This window comes from Sus scrofa, chromosome 17 (genome assembly GCF_000003025.6).
Source record: "Sus scrofa isolate TJ Tabasco breed Duroc chromosome 17, Sscrofa11.1, whole genome shotgun sequence".
NCBI classification, from domain to species: Eukaryota; Metazoa; Chordata; class Mammalia; order Artiodactyla; family Suidae; genus Sus; species Sus scrofa.
The window spans coordinates 47,517,481-47,540,222 of NC_010459.5; the positions used below are offsets into that span (position 1 = coordinate 47,517,481).

The following is a 22,742-nucleotide window of genomic DNA, read 5'->3' on the forward strand; positions in this document are numbered from 1 at the left end:
TAATAGTTACATGTATAGGAGTTCCCGTCGTGGTGCAGTGGTTAATGAATCCGACTAGAAACCATGAGGTTGCAGGTTCAATCCCTGGCCTTGCTCAGTGGATTAAGGATCTGGCATGGCCATGAGCTGTGGTGTAGGTTGAAGACGCAGCTCAGATCCCATGTTGCTGGGGCCCTGGCGTAGGCTGGTGGCTACAGCTCCTATTGGACCCCTAGCCTGGGAACCTCCATATGCCGCGGGAGTGGCCCTAGAAAAGACAAAAAAAAAAAATAAAAAATAAAAGTTACATGTATATAGTCATTACTTAAATACAACTGTCAATTACCCTGTTTTCTTCATGCACATGCAATTTTCTTTATTTGATATGTTCAGATCACAATAGTCGTGATTTTTGTTGAGATGAAATAAAATTTACATTCTAAGGCAGGAAGAAAAGAATTAAACATAAAATTCTCTCTGTGTCCGTTTGGACCTCCTCCCTCTTTCCCTCCCTCATGTGCAGTGTGTGTATCTTCTTTACACATTAACCAAACTTCCTCAAAGGTGGGAGTGCCTGCTTCATCATAAAGATATTTTTTTTCCTTCTTCTGACCCTAGCAATATAATTTCTTAAAAGAATAGCATTCTTTCCCAACTCTGAAGGGGGTCAAGGACTTGCTGCTCGCTTTGTGTGTGCTTACCTGGACTGTGTATCTTTGGTGAACTTTATGTACAGTATCATTGAGTCATTTTGATGTATGATCCTTTGCTTCACAAATGTATGCGACTGCACCTTCTACTTCCGCCTGGCGGAACAGTTCTCAGAGGTTTCTGGGAGTCCGTCTTCCGGGTTATAATTCTCAGTTTGGCTCAGTAAGATTCCCCTTTTTCTGCTTCACTTGATGGTTAACTGAACTTTTGTTAACAGGTGACAAGAGAAAAAATTAGAACTAATATGTAGAAAGGAAAAGCTACTCATGCTTGTCCCCTTTCTGCTGCCATCATCGTGATGTAACCAATGTGAAGAGCAGTGTACATTCCTTTAAACGCACATACCGTCATATACAGGAGTTCCGTATTCCACTGAAATATTATCAAAACACATATATTACTCTCCAAGTTTTCTTTTCTTCGTTGGTAAGTTTTCATGGACATTGCTAAAAATCAGGAAGCAGAGATCTTGTGATATTCATTTTTTGATAATATATATGTAAATGTAATAAGATTACATCAGACATGGTTAATTTTTTGGTAAAGCAATAATTATTAATTTATTTATTTTTATTTGCCTTCACTTTCCTTCTATCCTACTTTCTTTACCTGTACCCCCCTAACAACCACTCCTGGAACCAACGGAGTAATGTATAACCATAGCAATATTTCTTTAATATAACCAAGTTAAAAACATACTCTGCGTACAATCGTCTGTTTTTGGACGCTCTACTCTGTTTCACTTGTATGATTATCATTGTGCTAATACTACTTTATCATAATTATTACAGCTTTTTAAAGTAAACCTTGCTATCTGCTATATTAAGTCTTGTTAAAGTATTCTTCTTCAAGGGTATCTTGGCTCTTTTGCCTTTTGCATTTTTTGTATGTGGTTCAGAATCATATTGCCAAAAAATGATGGGGAGGGGCTTACTTTTACAAAAACCTTTCTGGGAATTTGACTGCATTGAGTCTAAAAATCAATTTGAAGAGAACTGGCATTTTATCATATTGAATCTTCCAATCCATGACCATGGTATACCTTTCTGGTGTGGGGGTGTTAAAAAAAACTCCCCCTGGAGTTTCATAATTTTCTCTGTCGTGTCGTGGTTCTGCACAACATTTATTACATGTACTTTTAAGATCTTCATATTTTGAGATGTTGTAAAAATCATGAACCTTGTATTTACTGATTTGTGTTGTTGAAGTTTAGACTGCCGTGGATATTCGTAAACTTCTTTTGGATACAGCTATCATAACAAGCTCTCATTGATTCTGACAATTTATCCGTAGATTTGTTTGGAAGTTTTTGAACACAGTGGCATCGTCAGTGAATAATAACAGTTTTGTTTTTCTTGCCAATACTTGCACGTTTTATTTCTTCTACTTGTCTGACTTTAGAGAATAGGGTATCCAGAACAATGTTGAACGGGACTGAGCATAGTTCCTGATTCCACAAGGAGAGGCTGAAACCTCTCACTTTTATGTGTGATGTTTGCTAGGGGGTAGTTTTTATCACTTCCAAAGAATTATTCTTCATTCCGAATTTGTTGTTTCTGTATCCCATCTGTATCTTGAATTTTATTGCGTGCTGCTCCATATCTAAGCGTGTATCTTTCTCTTTAATCGCTTAGTGGGGTGAATTACCTTGAGTTTCTAGCATTAGACTACCTTTGAGACCTCAGATCAATTAACATGTTCCCCAAAGTATTGTCCTTTTTGCGTATTACTGTATTCAGTGGGTAAATGACTTATTTAAGATTTTCGGATCTGTGTTCATGAGTGGGGTTGGCTTAGAATCTGCCCTTTTCATAGTATCTCCGTTGATGGTTTTATTTTTAACACCTTTATGAAGATATAATTGACATAAATCTGAAGTTCTGCTATCAAGAGTATGTTTCTTCATGACATGTGCTGGGAATTGTTTATTTTCTATTGATGTCATATTAGAATGCGTTATTCCTTGATTGCTTTATGGAATATAGCAAAGCAAATGAAAAGCTTTGATCGTAATGCTTTTTTGGTCAAATAATGATTGACTATTAATTCCATCTCTAGGATGGTTACAGTAGTGCTCAGATTTTCGACTTTTTCTTGGTCAGTTTCCATTTAGAACAGTATTTTTCCTATGATCCCCTTTGTTTCATGTAGATTTCTTGTCACGTGAATTGAAAAAAATTACTGAACCAATTGCACCAGGTTAAGGGTATCATGAAGCAGAAGTGCGGAAGTCCCGAGGAGACATAGCCAAACCACAGGAAGCAATCCCTAAAAAAGAGGAGGGAAGGGTGCCACCCTGAGCTATTTTGAGCAGGTCTAAGAATGAGGTAACAATTTTTCTTTATAAACTGTGTATTGGACAAAGGGACTTTTCTCTATAACATGTAAAGATTGCCTAGAAATTGAGAAGAAGGAGTTCCCGTCATGGCTAACGAATCTGACTAGGAACCATGAGGTTGAGGGTTCGATCCCTGCCCTTGCTCAGTGGGTTAAGGATCTGGGGTTGACATGCGCTGTGGTGTAGATTGCAGATGTGGCTCGGATCCCGCATTGCTGTGGCTGTGGTGTAGGCCGGTGGCTATAGCTCCAATTGGACCGCCAGCCTGGGAACCTCCATATGCCGCGGGATCAGCCCTAGAAATGCCAAAAAGCCAAAAAAAAAAAAAAAAAAAACGAGAAGAAAAAGGTTAATGAATCTATAGAAGAAATGAGCCAAGGAAAAAAGTTTTCAGAAAAGGCAAATAAGTGACTTTTAAGCTATGAAAACGTGCTTGAAATAAATAATAGAATTGCTAACTAAAAACTTCAGTGACATACCAAGTCTCACCCATCAGACTGATAAAAATCTAAAAGACTTTGAATATGTCCACTTTACTAGCTGAGGCCAAATTGATTTTTAAATAGCTTGCATGAATGTTCACTTTCACTAGTAATGTGTGAAAGTTTCTTTTCTCTACAAATCAGTAAGAAAAAGACAGACAACCCAGTGAAAATGGGCAAGATACCTGAAGAGACTAAGTAACAGAAAATTCAGCCAAGGGTTACCTCTGGGGAGGACAGAGAGGGAAGAAACTGGGGAGGAGCAAGGACCCATAGGGCATATAGACAGGAAACAGTCTCCTTTTTTACCTAGTGGATGAGTCTAGTCTGCTATTTTAATGCTTTAAATCTTTCAAGAATACAGCCTCCTAAGTTGGTGGTACAGAGAGAGAAGCGTTCTTCCGAAGAAAGAGGAGCTGTGCTAAGACGGAGGGAGGCGTGTTGGATGCATGCAGTGGAGATGTCCACCTTACAGATGATCTCTATTTTCTCCCACTTATTTAGTTATTTGGGTCTCTATCCCTTGTGTAGGGCCGCACCTGCAGCATATGGAAGTTCCCAGGCTAGGGGTCGAAGGAGAGCTCCAGCTGCCAGCCTACACCACAGCCACAGCAACACAGGATCTGAGCCACATCTGCGCTGAGCCACATCTGTGACCTATACTGCAGCTCATGGCAACACTGCATCCTTAACCCACTGAGCGAGGCCAAGGATCAATCCTGCATCTTCATAGACGCTCATCAGATTCTAAACCCACTGAGCCACAATGGGACCTCTTTCTTCCATTTATTTTATGGATGTCTTCTCTCATCTTCCTGTGCTTTCAAGAGCATCGTGTCATCCCAGATCTAGAATTCCACCTTCCCTATTACTTTCTTGGTGCATTTCAGAGGGGATGACCCGTGAAGTGGAAGAGCATGGTGATTAGTCCTTAGACATTCAAGGCAGGCTTGCCTTGGAGAGTTCTTCTTGGGGTCAGGGGAGAATACAAGGAAAGCCCAGCTGGAGGCTGGGAGGGGTCAACCGTTAGGGTAGGTCTGGGTGGGGCTTGCAGGAAGAGGGAATAATTGGGAAACACCTGGGCTATGAAAGCAGAACGCTGGACCGCCTCATGACTTTCTTGAATGACCTTGGGTGACTCCTCTCTCTTCTTTGGGCTTCATGTTCTTTCTAAGTAGGAAGAATGTGGTCGGGATGGTGCCTAAGGGCCAGCCGGCCCTTCTCTGTGAGGACGTGAGATCTTCGGTCCTGGGGCTGTGAGGGGTGATGGAACAGGACCTGGCATATCTCCCTGTGAATAATCCTTGGGGAAAGGCCCAAGGGCCCTCCCAGGATGGGGGTGGGTGTTTCCTGGCAGAATGAAGAAACCGTAGGTCTTGTCCCTCGTGAAACCGCAGACCCACCCTTGGCGCCAGGCCAAGCTGGGGCTGCATAAAACTGAGCTTGGCCTCAGCTCTCAGCCATCCACCTTCCTGACAACATGAGGTCCAGAAGCTTCTTGGTCCTGGTGGTGGTATTCCTCATCTGCGGGACGCTAGTGGCGCAGGCAGCTGGCAGAATACGTGAGTGGACAAGTGGCCTGGATGGGGCTGGGTTGGGGTGAGGCGAGGTTGTTGGGGGGCAGCCTGGGTCCTTCTGGAGCCTACTCTTCAGCCCAGACGGCAGGTTCCCGCGTACCCAGAGAAGCAGGAAGTTGCCCAGCAGACCTCACATGCTTTCCACCCCAGGTCTGAGGGTTCAGGGCTGCTTGTGGAGGCAGCATTGTGACATGGCCTGGACCTCAAGTGTTGATACTTGGACTGAACGTGCAATGAAGTGAGAGCCCCAGGAATCTGGGCCCTGGGTGTGGGGTCCTTCCTCTGCCTGTGTGTCCCATAAACGCACCCAAGTCATCCGTCCTCGAAGAGGGGGGTCAGAACAAAGAGGGCTTCAGAAGGCATGTGGTCTGAAGACCCCTGGTTTCCAAAGAAGGGCACTGTGACCTAGAGGGGGATGAGGAATTGTCCAGGCAATCTCCAGAGCCAGGATGGAGCTCGGGTCTCCTGGCAGGTGTCTCAGGCTTCGTTCCTTCCGCTAAATTTCCTCAAAGATGCCCAATGTGACCTTGTCACCACTGAACATCTGGCTTCTCATGAGAGCCTCAGGGCCCAGGATGGAGGGTGAGGGGCAGAATCGGACACCCAAGGAAACCCTGATCCACTAGACCCTGTGCCCAAGGCCCAGGAAAAAGCCATGCAAGAGTGCAGACCCCAGCTAGCCCTGGGGCCCTCCCCCATCTCAAGTCACAGTTTGAGGGACACTGCAGTGAGTGGTGGTTGGAGCTGGATGAATGACTCAAATGTTGAAGCAGGCACATGGGTCTAAATGTGGGGATGTTTCTTCTTTCCACAGGTCGTCCTAAAGGTAAAGGCACTAAGAAAACCCTTGCTCTGGTCAAAGGACAAGGTCCGGTGAGAGGTAAAGATCAAGTCAAAGGTCAAGGTCCAGTCAAGGGTCAAGATCTAGGCAAAAGTCAAGATCCAGTTAAAGCCCAACTTCCAGACAAAGGACAAGATCTAGTCAAAGGTGAAGATTCTGTCAAGGGTCAAGATCCATTCAAACCCCAACTTCCAGACAAATTACAAGATCCAGTGAAAGCCCAACCTGCAATCAAACGTCTAATCTTACTCACCAAGCCTGGCTCCTGCCCCAGGATTCTGATCCGTTGCTTGATGGTCAATCCCCCTAACAGGTGTTTGAGTGATGCTCAGTGCCCAGGGGTCAAGAAGTGCTGTGAAGGCTTTTGCGGGAAGGCCTGTATGGATCCCAAGTGAGGTGAGAACTGGGAGGAGGAAGAGGAAGAGGTGACCTGAGAGGGCACAGAGAGGCTGAGCGGGGCTGGGGGTGGGGGGCGGGCATGATTCCAGGTTGCTCAAAGGAAGATCCGGGGGCATCCAAAGCTATATCTGGGGTCCTGAGAGGGGTGACATGTAGACTTGGTCCTGCCTCCCATTGCCTCTGAGTGTTTGTCCTTTTTTTAGGGCTGCACCTGCAACATGTGAAGTTCCCAGGCCAGGGGTCAAATCAAAGCTGAAACTGCCAGCCTACACCACAGCCCCACAACACGAGATCCAAGCTGTGTCAGCCACCTACACCACAGCTCATGGCAATGCCAGATCCTGAACCCATGGAGTGAGGCCAGGGCTTGAACCCACAACCTCAAGATACTAGTCGGGTTTGTTACTGCGGAGCCACGGCAGGAGCTCTGCCTTGGAGTGTTTGGGCCTGCTGAATCACATCTCTGGTCCTCTTTTCTCCCACCAGGTGGAGTCTTGCTGCACCTACAAAGGCCTCAGGGACGCCGGCCCTGGTGCCTGCGGCACCACCCTCTCCCCCACTCGCCTAGTCTTCCCCTCATCCAGATGCCCAAGCCTGGGCTGCCTCTCTCATCGGCTTTCCAATAAAAGCCTGCTCTCAGCTGCCTTTGGTTCTGGCTCCTCTGACTTCTGGGCCCTGGAAAGTGTGGGGAGATGGCTGTGGGGTTGGGCCTTCCTGCCCCCCGTGGGGAGAGACCCACGGGAGCTGCTCGTGGTGCGGGAAGGAGAGCCTGGGCAGGACCAAAAGGCCCATTCCTGGGGTGCACCACAGAAACCCAACAATCACCCCAGAACGGCCGTGTCCATTTCACCAGGAAATGGAAACCTGGACATTTGCCTTTGACCTTGGACCAGGGAGATGAAACCCAAGCTGGGGCATACACGGCAGGCAGTTCCCCGTCTTCCCAGGGACCGCCCCTCCCCCCACTTCTGACCTGCCTCTGAGCAGCCCTGCCACTGTGACCACCCGACCCTTATGGCTCCGCTAACGCCCCCCCCTCCCGCTTCCTTTCCTTTAATGTCCCCAGACAAAGGCTGGGCAAGCCCTGCTCGTGAAGCATTTCAGTGGTTGATGCCTGAGAGGCCTCCTGTACCACGTAATTGCTTCGAGTGAAGCAATGTCCTCTCCCAGGTGTTTGTTTTAAGATGTGAACGGGGAGGCCGGACCCGGCAAGTGGCTGATCCTTTGGTGGGATTGCTGAGTAATGCTCTCTGGAGATGCATGCACACGCTGCGGTAGAGCAGACTCAGAGAGGGACGATTGGGGAGGGTGTGTGCGGGGCAAACGGGAATGGCCTCATGGCTCTACGGCTGGCACACCTGCCCCACTGCCCTTGTGCAGGGAGGTTCTCAGGGGAGGTTGAAGCTGCAGGAGGAGCCTTTGGGGTGGAGCAGAGAGAACACGGGCTTGGGAGTCAGGTGGCCTGAGTTCTAGCGCCCGCCTCCTCTCCGCTGGTCGGATGACCTCCAACAAATCTCCTTCCCTTCCCGAGCCTCAGTTGTGTATTCAGGTTGAGGGGGATTGGATGACATCACTCGGGAAGCACAGTTCAGCCCTAACATTTTGGCCTGGAAACACTTGTGTGTGTCTCCGTGGGTGTGGGTGTTGCTCTCTGTGTGTGTGTGTGTGTGTGTGTGTGTGTGTGTTGGGCTCCTGCTGTGCGTGGAGGTGGGGAGCAGAAGCTTTGTTAGGGGTGAGAGAACAGAGAGCCCAGTGCCCCTGGGCCCCTCGCAGGAGCCTACAAGCCAAGGTTACCTTCTCATTCTCCAGGGACTGGGCTGGACCGTGCATTTGGAGCACAGGCAAGAGCAGTGCCTAAGCTTCTGGCCTGACAAACACAACACACCATTAGTGGTAAGAATAGCTTCTGCACCTGAGTGTGTTCTCTCTTCCAGATCCCACACTCAGTGTGTTATGTGTATTGTCTGATTTATTTCACGTTCATACGCTCTCAGTTGGAGAGTGTACCCATCTTCAATGCTGTTAAAAGATTGGAGCCACGCAGGCATCGCTAATCACCCAAAGACACACAGTTACACAGTGATGATAAATCATATTTTTAAAAATATATCTTGGGAGTTCCCATCGCGGTTTAGTGGGTTACAAACCCCACTAGCAACCGTGAGGATGCAGGTTCGATCCCTGGCCTCGATCAGTGGGTTAAGGATCCAGAGTTGCCAAGAGCTGTAGCGTAGGTGGCAGATGTGGCTCGGCATTGCTGTGGCTGTGGTGTAGGCCAGCAGCTATAGCTCCAGTTCATCCCCTAGTCTGGGAACTTCTGTATGCCATGGGTGGGGCTCCAAAAGCCAGAAAGAAAAATTATCTTGGAGTTCCCACTGTGGCACAGTGGGTTAAGAATCTGACTGCAGTGGCTCAGGTCAATCCCCAGCCTGGCACTGTGGGTTGAAGAATCTGGCTTTGCCAAAGCTTCTGTGTAGGTCACCGCTGCAGCTTGGGTTCAATCCCTGGCCTTGGAACTTCAATATGCTGCAGGTGCAGCCATTAATAAAAGTCTTCTTAATCTTATGGAGGTAGAGTTGGGTCGACTGACAAGGTTGTGTTTGCTTCTGCGGCACAGCAACGCGGTTTAGCCTCACATGTATATACATTCTTGTCATATTCTTTTCCATGATGGTTTATTGCAGGATAGTAAATAGAGTGCCCTGTGCCATACAGTGGCAATGTGTTGTTTATTCACTCTCTACATAGTTGTTGTTGCCTCCGCTCATCCCATCCTTCCTCTTTGGCAACCCCAAGTCTGTTCTCTATGTCTGGCAGTCCGTTTCTGTTTCATAGATAAGTTCGTTTGTGCCATATTTTGGATTCCACATTTGAGGGATATCATATGACATCATATGGCCTTGTCTTTGTCTGTCTGACTCAGTATGATACTGTCTATGTGTCCATCCATGTTGCTGCAAATGGCGTTATTTCATTATTATTATTATTATTTTGTCTTTTTGCCTTTTCTGGGGCCACTCCCAATGCATATGCAGGGTCCCAGGCTAGGGGTCTAATGGGAGCTGTACCTGCCCGCCTACACCAGAGCCAGAGCAACTTGGGATCTGAGCCGTGTCTGTGACCTACACCATATCTCATTGTAACACCAGATCCTTAACCCACTGAGCAAGGCCAGGGACCAAACCTGCAACCTCATGGTTCCTAGTCGGCATCGTTAACCACTGAGCCACAACAGGAACTCCTCATTATTATTATTTTTTTTTTGTCTTTTTGTCTTTTAGGGCCGCACCGGCGGCATATGGATGTTCCCAGGCTAGGAGGTGAATTGGAGCTGTAGCCACCAGTCTACACCAGAGCCACAGCAATGCAGGACTTGCACCACATCTGGTGCCTACACCACAGCTCACAGCAACGCCAGATCCTTATCCACTGAGAGAGGCCAAGGATCAAACCCACGTCCTCATGGATGCTAGTCAGTTTCGTGAACCACTGAGCCACGATGGGAACTCCTAGTTCATTATTTTTAATGGCTGCATAGTAGTCCATCGTGTATATGTGCCATGTCTTCTTCATGCACTCCTCTGTCAATGGACATTTAGGTAGTTTCCATGTCTTGGCTATTGTGAATAGGGCTCCTAGGAACATAAGAGTGCAGATAAATCCTATTTTTATTAGGGAAGCAATCCCGTTTACCATCACATCAAAAAGAAGAAAATCCCTAGGAGTAAACCTACCTAAAGAGACAAAAGACCTATACTCTGAAAACTATAAGAGGGTGATGAAAGAAATCAAAGACGACGCAAACAGATGGAAAGACAGACCATGCTCTTGGATTGGAAGAGTCAATGTGATCAAAATGACTATACTACCCAAGGCAATCTACAGATGCAATGCAATCCCTATCAAATTACCAAGGACTTTTTTCACAGAACGTGAACAAAATATTTTAAAATTTGTTTGGAAGCACAAAAGACCCAGAATAGCCAAAGACATAATGAACAAGAAAAACGGGAGTTCCCTTCGTGGCGCAGTGGTTAACGAATCTGACTAGGAACCATGAGGTCGCGGGTTCGGTCCCTGCCCTTGCTCAGTGGGTTAACGATCCGGCGTTGCCGCCAGCTGTGGTGTAGGTTGCAGACGCGGCTCGGATCCCACGTTGCTGTGGCTCTGGCGTAGGCCAGTGGCTACAGCTCCGATTCAACCCCTAGCCTGGGAACCTCCATATGCCGCGGGAGCGGCCCAAGAAATAGCAACAACAACAACAACAACAATAACAACAACAACAACAACAACAACAAAAAAGACAAAAAAAAATGAACAAGAAAATCGGAGCTGGAGGAATCAGGCTCCCGGGCTTCAGACTATACTACAAAGCAACAGTCATCAAAACCGTATGGTACTGGCACAAAGACAGACATATGGATGAGTGGAACAGGACAGAAAGCTCAGACTTAAACCCATGCACCTACAGCCAACTCATCTATGACAAAGGAGGCAAGACTGTACAATGGAGAAAAGACAGCCCCTTCAATAAATGGTGATGGGGAAAGTGGACAGCCACATGGGAAAGAATGAAATTAGAACACTCCCTAAGACCATACACAAAAATAAACTCCAAGTGGATTAAAGACCTAGATGTAAGACCAGACAGTACAAAACTCTTAGAAGAAAACATAGGCCAAACCCTCTCTGACATAAATGACAGCAACGTCTTCTCAGATCCACCTCTTAGAGTAATGACAGTGAAAACAAAAGAAAACAGCTGGGACCTCATCAAACTTACAAGTTTCTGCACAGCAAAGGAAACCCTAAACAAAATGAAAAGACAGCCCACAGGACGGGAGAAAACATTTGCAAATGAAGCGACGGACAAGGGATTCATCTCCAAAATTTAAAAATGCCTCCTGCAGCTCAATGCCAAACACCAAACAACCCCATAAAAAAAAAATGGACAGAAGATCTCAAGCGACAGTTCTCCAAAGAAGACATACAGATGGCCAAAAAGCACACGAAAAGATGTTCAACATCACTCATTAGTAGAGAAATGCAAATCAAAACCACTAGGAGGTGCCACCTTACACCAGCCAGAATGGCCATCATCCAAAGGCCTACAAACAATATGTGTTAGAGAGGGTGTGGAGAAAAAGGAACCCTATTACACTGTTGGTGGGAATGTAAAGTGGTGCAACCGCTGTGGAAAACAGCATGGAGATGCCTCAGAAAACTAAACATGGAACTACCGTTTGATCCAGCAATCCCACTCCTGGACATCTATCCAGAGAAAACCATGACTCGCAAAGACACATGTACTCCGATGTTCATTGCAGGATTCCTTTCAATAGTCAAGACATGGAAACAACCTAAATGTCCATCGACAGAGGAGTGGATCCAGAAGATGTGCTACATATACACGATGGACTATTTCTCGGCCATTAAAATGAACAAAATACTGGCATTTTTAGGAACATGGATGGACCTAGAAATTACCATGCTAAGTGAAGTCAGCCATACAGTGAGACAGCAACATCAAATGCTATCACTGACATGTGGAATCTCAAAAAAGGGCACAATGAACTTCTTTACAGAGCAGATACTGACTCACAGACTTTGAAAACCTTATGGTTTCCAAAGGAGACAGTTCGGAGGGTTGGGGGATGTGCTTGGTTTGTGGGATGGAAATCCTATAACACTGGATCATGAGGATCATTGTACAACTCTAACTGTAATAAATTCACTGAGTAATAAAAAAAATTTAAAAAAACAAATACTGTGGATAAACTGAATCACTTGGCTATACACCAGAAACTAGCACAATATTGTAAATCAGCTATACTTATCAATGAAATAAATCAATAAATGAAAGGTCCAAAAAAACATCTACACAGGTGTTCACGTGGCACATAAAAATGTATTGAGGGGAGTTCCCGCTGTGGTGCAGTGGGTTAAGGATGCGGTGTTGCTGCAGCTGTGCCATTCAGATTCCACCCCTAGCCTGGGACCCTCCATATACCAAGGATGTGGCCAAAAAAAAAAAGTCTTGGATAAATAATTAACATGCTACTGAATGTGAAGCTTCTGTAGGTGAAGACAGCCACATTTCCCCTTTTGATTTTGTCTCTTTCCCCGTCCCCTGGCTTTACTGAGATCAAACTGACATATACCATCGTGTAAGTTTAAGGTGTACAATGTGGTGATGTGATGTCTACACTGCAAAATGTTTACCGCAAGGAGAATAGTTAACAAAGTCTTCCCCTCACATAATTACCATTGATATATATCATATAAATATATTATTATCTATACATATATTTGAATATATGTTGAATGAGAACTTTAAACTCTATTTTCTTTTTCTTTTTCTTTTTTTTTTTTTTTATTTTCTGCCCCAACTGTGGCATGTGGATGTTTCTGGGCCAGGGATTGAACCTGTGCCTCAGTTGCAACCTGGGGCCACAACAGATCCTTAATCCACTGTGCCACAAGGGAATTTCCTAAAGTTCTATTGTCTTTCTTTCTTTATTTCTTTTCTTTTTTTTTTTTTTTTTTGGTTTTTTCAAGCCGCATCTGCAGCGTATGGAGGTTCCCAGGCTAGGGGTAGCCACCGACCCACACCACAGCCACAGCAATGCCAGATCCGACCCACATATGCGACCTAGAACACATCTCATGGCAACAGGAACCTTAATCCAGTGAGTGAGGCCAGGGATCAAACCCACAACCTCATGGTCCCTAGTCAGATACCTTTCCGCTGTGCCATGACCAGAAGTCCTAAAGCTGTATTTGCACAGCAGCTTTCAAGGATCCAATGCCTTGGCCCCTGCCCAGCCTCCTGTGATGATTCTGACACCAGAGGAACAAAACAATGCAAGCACGGGGTGAGGGACACCACAGAGACGGTGGGGAGCTGTGCTCTCCCCTTTTGTTTTGTATCCTTGGACAGGGAGACACCTGGGGGAAATGCCTTCCCAGTTTCTCTCAGCAAGTCAGGGCCACCACGATCTGGCTCCCTGTCTCCTAGACCAGTATTCGTTCTACTTGTCTCTGGACTGGCTTGTTGGATCAAATTGTTTCAAAGGTAAAGTTCACTGACTTCAGCTGATGCCTGAACATTTGTCCCCTCACACGTGGAGCCCACTAGTGTGTTTTAATCACTTATGGTGGTGAGGGGTATCGTTGATTCTGAGCGATTAAGGGGTTCACAGCATGATGAGTGGCCCATTTGGGGCACCACGACTTTGGACCATGTACCCACTGGTCTCCTGCCCCTCTTTGGGCCAGGTTCCGCCCACCTGGGAGGCTGTCCCTGGGCAGGACGGAGAGTCTTTGCATCCCCATTCAGACACCCAGCTCCACCTTCCTTCCAGGTACCCTCCGTCCTCTAACTCCCTTCTGGATTTAGGTCATCACCCAGACCTCCGTTCCAATCCCCTGCGACTCAGGGAGGTTCCACGAACTCTCTGAGCCTCACTGACACCATCTGCCAAAGAGAAACTCAGAGCACGTGGAGGTTTTGGAGCCCTTTGCCCTACACCTTCAAACAACCTGGAACTTGACACAGGCCTGTCTGACTCTGTGAATCACTCTGGGCAGAAAGTCAGGAGGAGGGAAAGAGAGTGGACTAGTGACTTCCAGGCCCAATTACAGTCTCTCTCTCTCTCTCTCTCTCTCTCACACACACATGCACACACACACACACACACACACACGCGCGCACACACACACACACACACACACACACACACACAGCAGTTTGGTGGGAAGAACAGGCGTCAAACATTCAAGGAGTTCCCACTGTGGCTCAGCGGGTTAAGAACCCAACATAGGATGAATGTGAGTTCAATCCCTGGCCTTGCTCTGTGGGTTAAGGACCTGGGGTTGCCACAAGCTGTGGCATAGGTTGCAGCCATGTCACCCCAAATGGGCCACTCATCATGCTGTGAACCCCTTAATTCTCAGAATTAATGATACCCCTCACCCCAATAAGTGATTAAAACACACTAGTGGGCTCCATGAGTCAAGAGGCAAATGTTCAGGCATCAGCTAAAGCCAGTGAACTTTGCCTTTGAAACAAAGGTTGCCACAAGCTGTGGCACAGGTTGCGGCATAGGTGGCTTGGTTCCTGCGGTGCTGTGGCTGTGGGGTAGGCTGGCAGCTGCAGCTCCCGTTCGGCCCCTAGCCTGGGAACTTCCATGTGCTTCAGGGGCGGCCCTAAAAAAAAAAAAATCCGTGCGGATAGGAAGACTCCCATTCTCCACTGGCTGGATCTAGCATCTGTCAGCCTTGAGCACCCCTCCCAGGTTGGGAGCCTTCTGCCTGTCTCTGAGGTTTCAAGGTCACCCCTGAGGCAGAGCAACTGAGCAGTCATTGCAAAGTTCACAGACAACACTAAGTACTTCTTATGGCCTGTCTAGAACAGGAAAAGGGACACTCTCTTCCCATTGGGCATGTGTGACATGCCTCTCAGGGCGCCAGTCCTAGGAGGCAAAAACACACAGCTGGTGTTCACCAGCTCTTGGCGAGCTCCCTGGTTACACGGCTGCCCATCTATTTAGGATGCACAGTACACTTTAAGATGATCATGAGCCACTTCTCTACTTTAAACATGAAAACCCTGAGCCCAGAGAGGAAGAAGAGGGGCTGCTCAGAGTCACAGAGTGCTTCCCAGCAGTGCTGGGCCCACAGCCAGGATGTAGAGCTAACTTCCTGATAAGGCCACGTTGATGGTTTCACACAATCTGGGCCACGAAGGGTGGTCCCCAGGATGAGATCAGTATTCTTGAGAGGGCACAGCAAAGGAAACCCCAAACAAAACGAAAAGACAGCCCACAGGACGGGAGAAAACATTTGCAAATGAAGCGACGGACAAGGGATTCTTTCATCTCCAAAATTTATAAACGCCTCCTGCAGCTCAATGCCAAACACCAAACAACCCCATCCAAAATGGGCAGAAGATCTCAAGAGACAGTTCTCCAAAGAAGACATACAGATGGCCCAAAAGCACACGAAAAGATGTTCAACATCACTCATTAGTAGAGAAATGCAAACCAAAACCACTAGGAGGCACCACTTTACAGCAGCCAGAATGGCCGTCATCCAAAAGTCTACAAGTAATAAATACCGGGGAGGGTGTGGAGAACAGGGAACCCCATGACACTGTTGGTGGGAATGTAAAGGGGTGCAACCGCTGTGGAAAACAGTATGGAGATGCCTCAGAAAACTGAACCTAGAACTACCATTTGATCCAGCAGTCCCACTCCTGGACATCTATCCAGAGAAAACCATGACTTGAAGAGACACATGACTCCAATGTTCATTGCAGCACTATTGGCAATAGCCAAGACAGGGAAACAGCCTAAATGTCCATCGACAGAGGAGTGGATCAAGAAGAAGTGGTACATATACACGATGGAATATTCCTCAGCCATTAAAAGGAAGGAAATAACAGCATTTGCAGCAAACGGATGGACACGGAAATCATCATGCTAAGTGAAGTCAGTCGGACAGTGAGACACCAACATCTAAAGCTATCACTGACAGGTGGAATCTCAAAAAAGGACACAACGAACTTCTTTCCAGAACAGATACTGACTCGCAGCCTCTGGATGACTAACGGTTTCTGAAGGAGACAGATAACAGGTGGAGGGATGGGCTGGGGGTCTGTGATGGAAAGGTGATAAAATTGGGTTGTGATGATCGCTGTACAACAATGAATGTAATAAAACTGACTGAGTAGGAGTTCCCATCCTGGAGCAGTGGTTACCGAATCCGACTAGGAACCATGAGGTAGCGGGTTCGATCCCTGCCCTTGCTCAGTGGGTGGACGATCCAATGTTGCTGTGAGCTGGGGTGTAGGTCGCAGATGCGGCTCGGATCCCTAGTTGCTGTGGCTCTGGCGTAGGCCGGTGGCTACAGCTCCAATTGGACCCCTAGGCTGGGAACCCCCATATGCCGAGGGAGCCGCCCAAGAAATAGCAAAAAGACAAAAAAAAAAAAAGAATAAATAAATAAATAAAACTGACTGAGTAAAAAAAAATTAATGCATATTCTTTTCTTCTTTTTCTGTCTTTCTTTCTTTTTTTTTTTTTTTTTTTTGTCTTTTTGCCTTTTCTAAGGCCGCTCCCGAGGCATATGGAGATCACCAGGCTAGGGGTCTAATCAGAGCTGTTGCTGCCGGCCACAGCCACAGCCACAGCCACAGCAACTCGGGATCCGAGCCACGTCTGCAACCTACACCACAGCTCACGGCAACGCTAGATCCTTAACCCTCTGAGCAAGGGCAGGGATCCAACCCGCAAACCCCCACCCTTCCTAGTCAGATTCCTTAACCACTGCGCCACGACGGGAACTCCTAAATAGATTCTTGAGTGATGGAACAGCACAGGGAAACGTGTCACTAGAAAAGCTCAGTAAATCGGGGAAGATGGTGCAGATGGAAGGAACTCGGCCGAGATGATCCTCTTCCAATCTGTCAGGCCAGCGACCCTCAGCGTCAAGTCAGTTATTCTCCATGGGGTCTCTCGGACCCACTCACCCTTCCTTGCCATGACCTCAACCCCCTGTATTTTTCTACCTTTATCGCACAATATTCAGAACGATGGCTCTGTGTAGTAACCGTCTTTCTCTGTCTGACTTATTTCACCCAGCATAGTGGCCTCGAGGGCCACCCATGTGGTCACAAACCGACTTTTCTTCCTCAGCTTTTGTGGCTGAGTAACATGACTACATTTACATCAATAAAAAGGAAATCTGGGGAAAAAATCAAAACTTCAACCCAAAGAACCAAAACCAAAACAAAAGCAACCAAGAAATGACAGAGTAAACCACAGGCCAACTGAAGAAAGGTAAAGATCAAGACAAAATCATAAAATGAGTGAAATCAGGACTAGGAAAGCAGGGATCTCCCGTGGTGGATCAGGAGTAACGAACCCAACAAGTGTCTAGGAGGATGCGGGTTCCAGCCCGGGCCTGGCTCAGTGGGTTAAGGATCCAGCATTGCTGTGAACTGCAGTGTGGGTCGCAGATGCAGCGTGCAGCTGGTGTTGCTGTGGCTGTGGCTGTGGCTGTGGCTGTGGCCGGCAGCTGCAGCTCCGATTTGACAACTGCCCTGGGACCTTCCACATGTCGCAGGTGCGGCCCTAAAAGGAAGAGGAAGGGGGGAAAAAATAAAGAAGAGGAAAGCAGCAGATCGAACTAAGAAATCAAAACCCTATTTAAAAAATTACCAAAGAATGAAACCACAAGCTACTGAACGTAGATACAAAGGAAGGAAGCAGGAATAAATAAGATAAGGTGCCATGGTGACTTGAAAGAGGAAAAAACTCCCTTGAGGCTATTTTGTAACTTCTTTTCTCACCCCTTTTGACCCCAAGGTCCTGAGGAACAGGACACTGAGAGAGGGACGAGGCAGCATTGGCCGAGGGGTGACTGTCTGGGTGACTTTTTATTTTCCCTGGTAGACGGTGGAGCCGTGATGGTCAAGGCTCACGGTGAATGTTTCTGTTTCACTAAGCAGCGCTGCAAACAAAGCTCGGGAGAGTCCGACTACAGATGCTTTGAGGAGCCGAGCTGCCGAGCCAATCAGAGAGGAGTTTTGCTGAACGTGGGCTGCATCTCAGACTGGCCAGGGCCGGGCGGAGCTGGAGGAGGGCAGTGATGCTGCACAGAGGAAAGGCCCAGTATCTTCGTATCTCCCTCCCCACGTGACCACGAGGGGACAAGTGCCACCACTGTGGCCTGAGAAGGAAGGAATGAGGGTTTGGGTCGCATCCCCAGGTAAGCCACGGACAGTAGCACTCACGGCAGCTGAGGACAAGGAGGCCAGGATGGGATGACGAGGAGGGTGATGAAGAGGGGGGGCGGTAGCCCTGAGACCAATCGCAGGAGCCGAGGCTGTAGGTGGCCCCAAGGACCTCCATCCTCCATGGTTTCCTGCAGGAAGGGAGCCCAGCAGAGCAGTTCCTGAAAGCACATGGAGACGTGAGTCCCGAAAGCAGAAGGAGATGCGAAGCTCAGACCCCCTTCGGGAAGCAACTGGACACCCAGCTGGGAGGAGTCTGTTCGCTGGTCACTGGCAGCTAGGGTGACTCAAGAGCTACCTGGTGCTTGAGCTGGGGATCACACTCTACCTGGGGGACCCCAAGCCGGGGACAGGGTCAAGGGTCTTTCCTCTTCTGCCCAGAGAGGACTCCTCTAATGGAAAATCCCTGCTCCAGAGCTTCCCTGCTGGGCTGGCCGAGATGCGGTCAGGCCAGCACGGTGCTGCTCCAGGTACCTGCTTGCCCTCCTTCCCTTCCACAGGTGTCACTTTGCCATGAAACAGGCGCTCCCCACTCTGTCTCAGCTCCTGCTCTCCTGGGATCACAATCTGCCACATGGGGCTCAAGGAAGTATGAGGATTCAGACTCAGCACCTCATCAGAGTGAGAGTGTCCAGGCAGCGTGATGACAGCCAACAGCAGCTCAGCAGCTGTGTGATGTGGACACCTCTGCTGTGGCCCTGGGCACTCCCCGAGGCCATCGACGTCCCTGCTGGTGCGGGTGCCGCTCTGGGTGACAACACTGCCTTGTCCAGGGAAAGGCTGCCCCTCTGTGCTTGCTCCTTTGGGTCACTCAGTGGAGATCTAAGTGCCAGGTGGAAGCATTGCATTTGCCAAGACCCCAGTGCAGCCCGAGGGGTCAGGATCAAAGAAAATGACCCTTGATGGGTTGGTTGTTTTTTTTTTTTTTTCAGTTTCTGCAGTGGGAGGCCAGCACGTGTATCAGAACTCCAATATGGGAATTCCCTAGTGGCTCAGTAGCTTAAGGATCCAGCCTTGTCACTGTTGCGGCTCAGGTCACAGCTATGCCATGGGTTTGATCCCTGGCCTGAGAATGTGCCTATGCCATGGGCATGGCCAAAAAAGAAAACAGAAAAGGGAGAAAAAGCCCTCAAATATGAACTCAAAGGAGAGCTGCCAAAATATAGTGGGCAATCAACAAATATCAAATCCCCACACACACCTTCCGGGAAACTCAAGACTCTTCACATTGGCAGTTACAAAAGGAGCCACATAAATGTTATCTCCTCTGAAACAGAAGGCCACACTCCCTAGTCACCATGGGAAAGGGTCTTCTCTTATCAGCTCAGACAACAATACACAAATCAGTTTATCTATCAGCAGTTATTTCTTTCCCAAGGTCAATTTTTTTGTTCTTAACGGTCGCACCTGCTGCACAAGGAAGTTCCCAAGCTAGGAGTCAAATCAGAGATGCTGCGTGGAGTTGAATCAGAACTGCTGCACAGCAACGCCAGAGCCACAGCAATGCCTGATCTGAGCTGCATGTGCGACCTACACCACAGCTTGTGGCAACACCAGATCCTTAACCAACTGAGTGCGGCCAGGGTTGGAATCCGAATCCTCATGGAGATAGTATCAGGTTCTTAACCAACAGAGCAACAGTGGGAACTCCCACAAGGTCACTTTTAATGGACGGGAATCATTTTTCTGCCCCTCTTTTTATCCCCGGTTATCTCCCCAGCTTTTCCACACTCTGTGATACTTCCTTCATCTGCAGCTTAGTCACTTCAAACTTTGGACGGTAGTTCTTCGATAATATCTGTCCCATTGTCATTTACTCCTGAATCCCAATACAGCTCGCAAACACACACACACACACTGCCAGAATGTCACATCTTGTCCCCCCAGCATTGCCAAAGCCTCAGGCGTCCCTTCCACTTCTCTCCCTGGAGGTGAGATGCTGCAGCCACCGGCTGCCAGAAGAAGTCCTCACTTCCTCCTTTCTCCGGGGCTGCTTCAAACTAGTCCTCACATCCATAACCGCATTTGCACATGGGGTCTTTTTTTGGTGGGGGGGGCACACCCACGGCATATGGAAGTTCCCAGGCGAGGGGTCAAAATCCGAGCTAGAGCTGCTGGCCTACACACAGCTCACAGCAATGCAGGATCCAAGCCACGTCTGCGACCTACACCACAGCACACGGCAACGCCGGATCCTTAACCCCCTGAATGAGGCCAGGGATCAAACCCACGTCCTCGTGGATACTAGTCGGGTTTGCTACCACTGAGCCACACCGGGAACTCCTGCACATGGGTTCTCAAAGCAAGCACTCATGCGCATGTGGTGGCTGCAGAGAGGTAGGGGGAGCAGGCACTGCACTGTGCAGCAGGGGACAGGGCCTCAGCCTTCCACTCCTAAGAGTAACCTGGCGGAATGGTCCCTCATTCTAGGAAGGCAGTGTGTATGCTTAGAAGTCAAGGAGTCCCCATCGTGGCGCAGCAGAAACAGATCTGACCAGGAACCAAGAGGTCTTGGGTTTGATCGCTGGCCTCATTCAGGGGGTTAAGGATTCGGCATTGCCGTGAGCTGTGGTGTAGGTCGCAGACATGGCTTGGATCCTGCATTGCTGTGAGCTGTGTGTAGGCCAGCAGCTGTAGTTCTGGTTAGACCCCTAGTCTAGGAACCTCCATATGCTGCAGGTGCAGCCCTAGAAAAGACAAAAAGACACACACACACAAAAGTAAACCTTGCTATCTGCTATATTAAGTCTTGTTAAAGCATTCTTCTTCAAGGGTATCTTGGCTCTTTTGCCTTTTGCATTTTTTGTATGTGGTTCAGAATCATATTGCCAAAAAATGATGGGGAGGGGCTTACTTTTACAAAAACCTTTCTGGGAATTTGATTGCATTGAGTCTAAAAATCAATTTGAAGAGAACTGGCATTTTATCATATTGAATCTTCCAATCCATGACCATGGTATACCTTTCTGGTGTGGGGGTGTTAAAAAAAACTCCCCCTGAAGTTTCATAATTTTCTCTGTCGTGTCGTGGTTCTGCACAACATTTATTACATGTACTTATAAGATCTTCATATTTTGAGATGTTGTAAAAATCATGAACCTTGTATTTACTGATTTGTGTTGTTGAAGTTTAGACTGCCGTGGATATTCGTAAACTTCTTTTGGATACAGCTATCATAACAAGCTCTCATTGATTCTGACAATTTATCCGTAGATTTGTTTGGAAGTTTTTGAACACAATGGCATCGTCTGTGTATAATAACGGTTTTGTTTTTCTTGCCAATACTTGCACGTTTTATTTCTTCTACTTGTCTGACTTTAGAGAATAGGGTATCCAGAACGATGTTGAACGGGACTGAGCATAGTTCCTGATTCCACAAGGAGAGGCTGAAACCTCTCACTTTTATGTGTGATGTTTGCTAGGGGGTAGTTTTTATCACTTCCAAAGAATTATTCTTCATTCCAAATTTGTTGTTTCTGTATCCCATCTGTATCTTGAATTTTATTGCGTGCTGCTCCATATCTAAGCGTGTATCTTTCTCTTTAATCGCTTAGTGGGGTGAATTACCTTGAGTTTCTAGCATTAGACTACCTTTGAGACCTCAGATCAATTAACATGGTCCCCAAAGTATTGTCCTTTTTGCGTATTACTGTATTCAGTGGGTAAATGACTTATTTAAGATTTTCGGATCTGTGTTTGTGAGTGGGGTTGGCTTAGAATCTGCCCTTTTCATAGTATCTCTGTTGATGGTTTTATTTTTAACACCTTTATGAAGATATAATAGACATAAATCTGAAGTTCTGCTATCAAGAGTATGTTTCTTCGTGACATGTGCTGGGAATTGTTTATTTTCTATTGATGTCATATTAGAACGCGTTATTCCTTGATTGCTTTATGGAATATAGCAAAGCAAATGAAAAGCTTTGATCGTAATGCTTTTTTGGTCAAATAATGATTGACTATTAATTCCGTCTCTAGGATGGTTACAGTAGTGTTCAGATTTTCGACTTTTTCTTGGTCAGTTTCCATTTAGAACAGTATTTTTCCTATGATCCCTTTTGTTTCGTGTAGATTTCTTGTCACGTGAATTGAAAAAAATTACTGAACCAATTGCACCAGGTTAAGGGTATCATGAAGCAGAAGTGCAGAAGTCCCGAGGAGACATAGCCAAACCACAGGAAGCAATCCCTAAAAAAGAGGAGGGAAGGGTGCCACCCTGAGCTATTTTGAGCAGGTCTAAGAATGAGGTAACAATTTTTCTTTATAAACTGTGTATTGGACAAAGGGCCTTTCTCTATAATATAAAGGTTGCTTAGAAATTGAGAAAGAAAAGCCTAATGAATCTATAGGAAAAAATGAGCCAAGGAGATGAAGTTTTCAGAGAACGCAAATAAGTGACGTTTAAGCTATGAAAACGTGCTTGAAATAAATAATAGACAAAATTGCAAACTAAAAACTTCAGCAACACATCAGGTCTCACCCATCAGATTGATAAAAATCTAAAAGACTTTGAACATGTCAACTTTACTAGCTGAGGCCAAATTGATTTTTAAATAGCTTGCATGAACGTTCACTTTCACAAGTAATACGTAAGGCTTTCCTCTCTCTACACATCAAT

General features: G+C 47.0%; 1 protein-coding gene across 2 annotated transcripts; it reads left to right on the plus strand.

The window, feature by feature from the left end:
- PI3 (trappin 8) lies at nt 4,922-6,971 on the plus strand. 2 transcript variants are annotated; one of them, NM_213819.1, is given in 4 exon segments: nt 4,977-5,072; nt 5,902-6,063; nt 6,136-6,324; nt 6,814-6,830. In NM_213819.1, coding segments are annotated over 3 exon segments (432 nt in total). In that variant the 5' UTR covers nt 4,977-4,990; the 3' UTR covers nt 6,324; nt 6,814-6,830.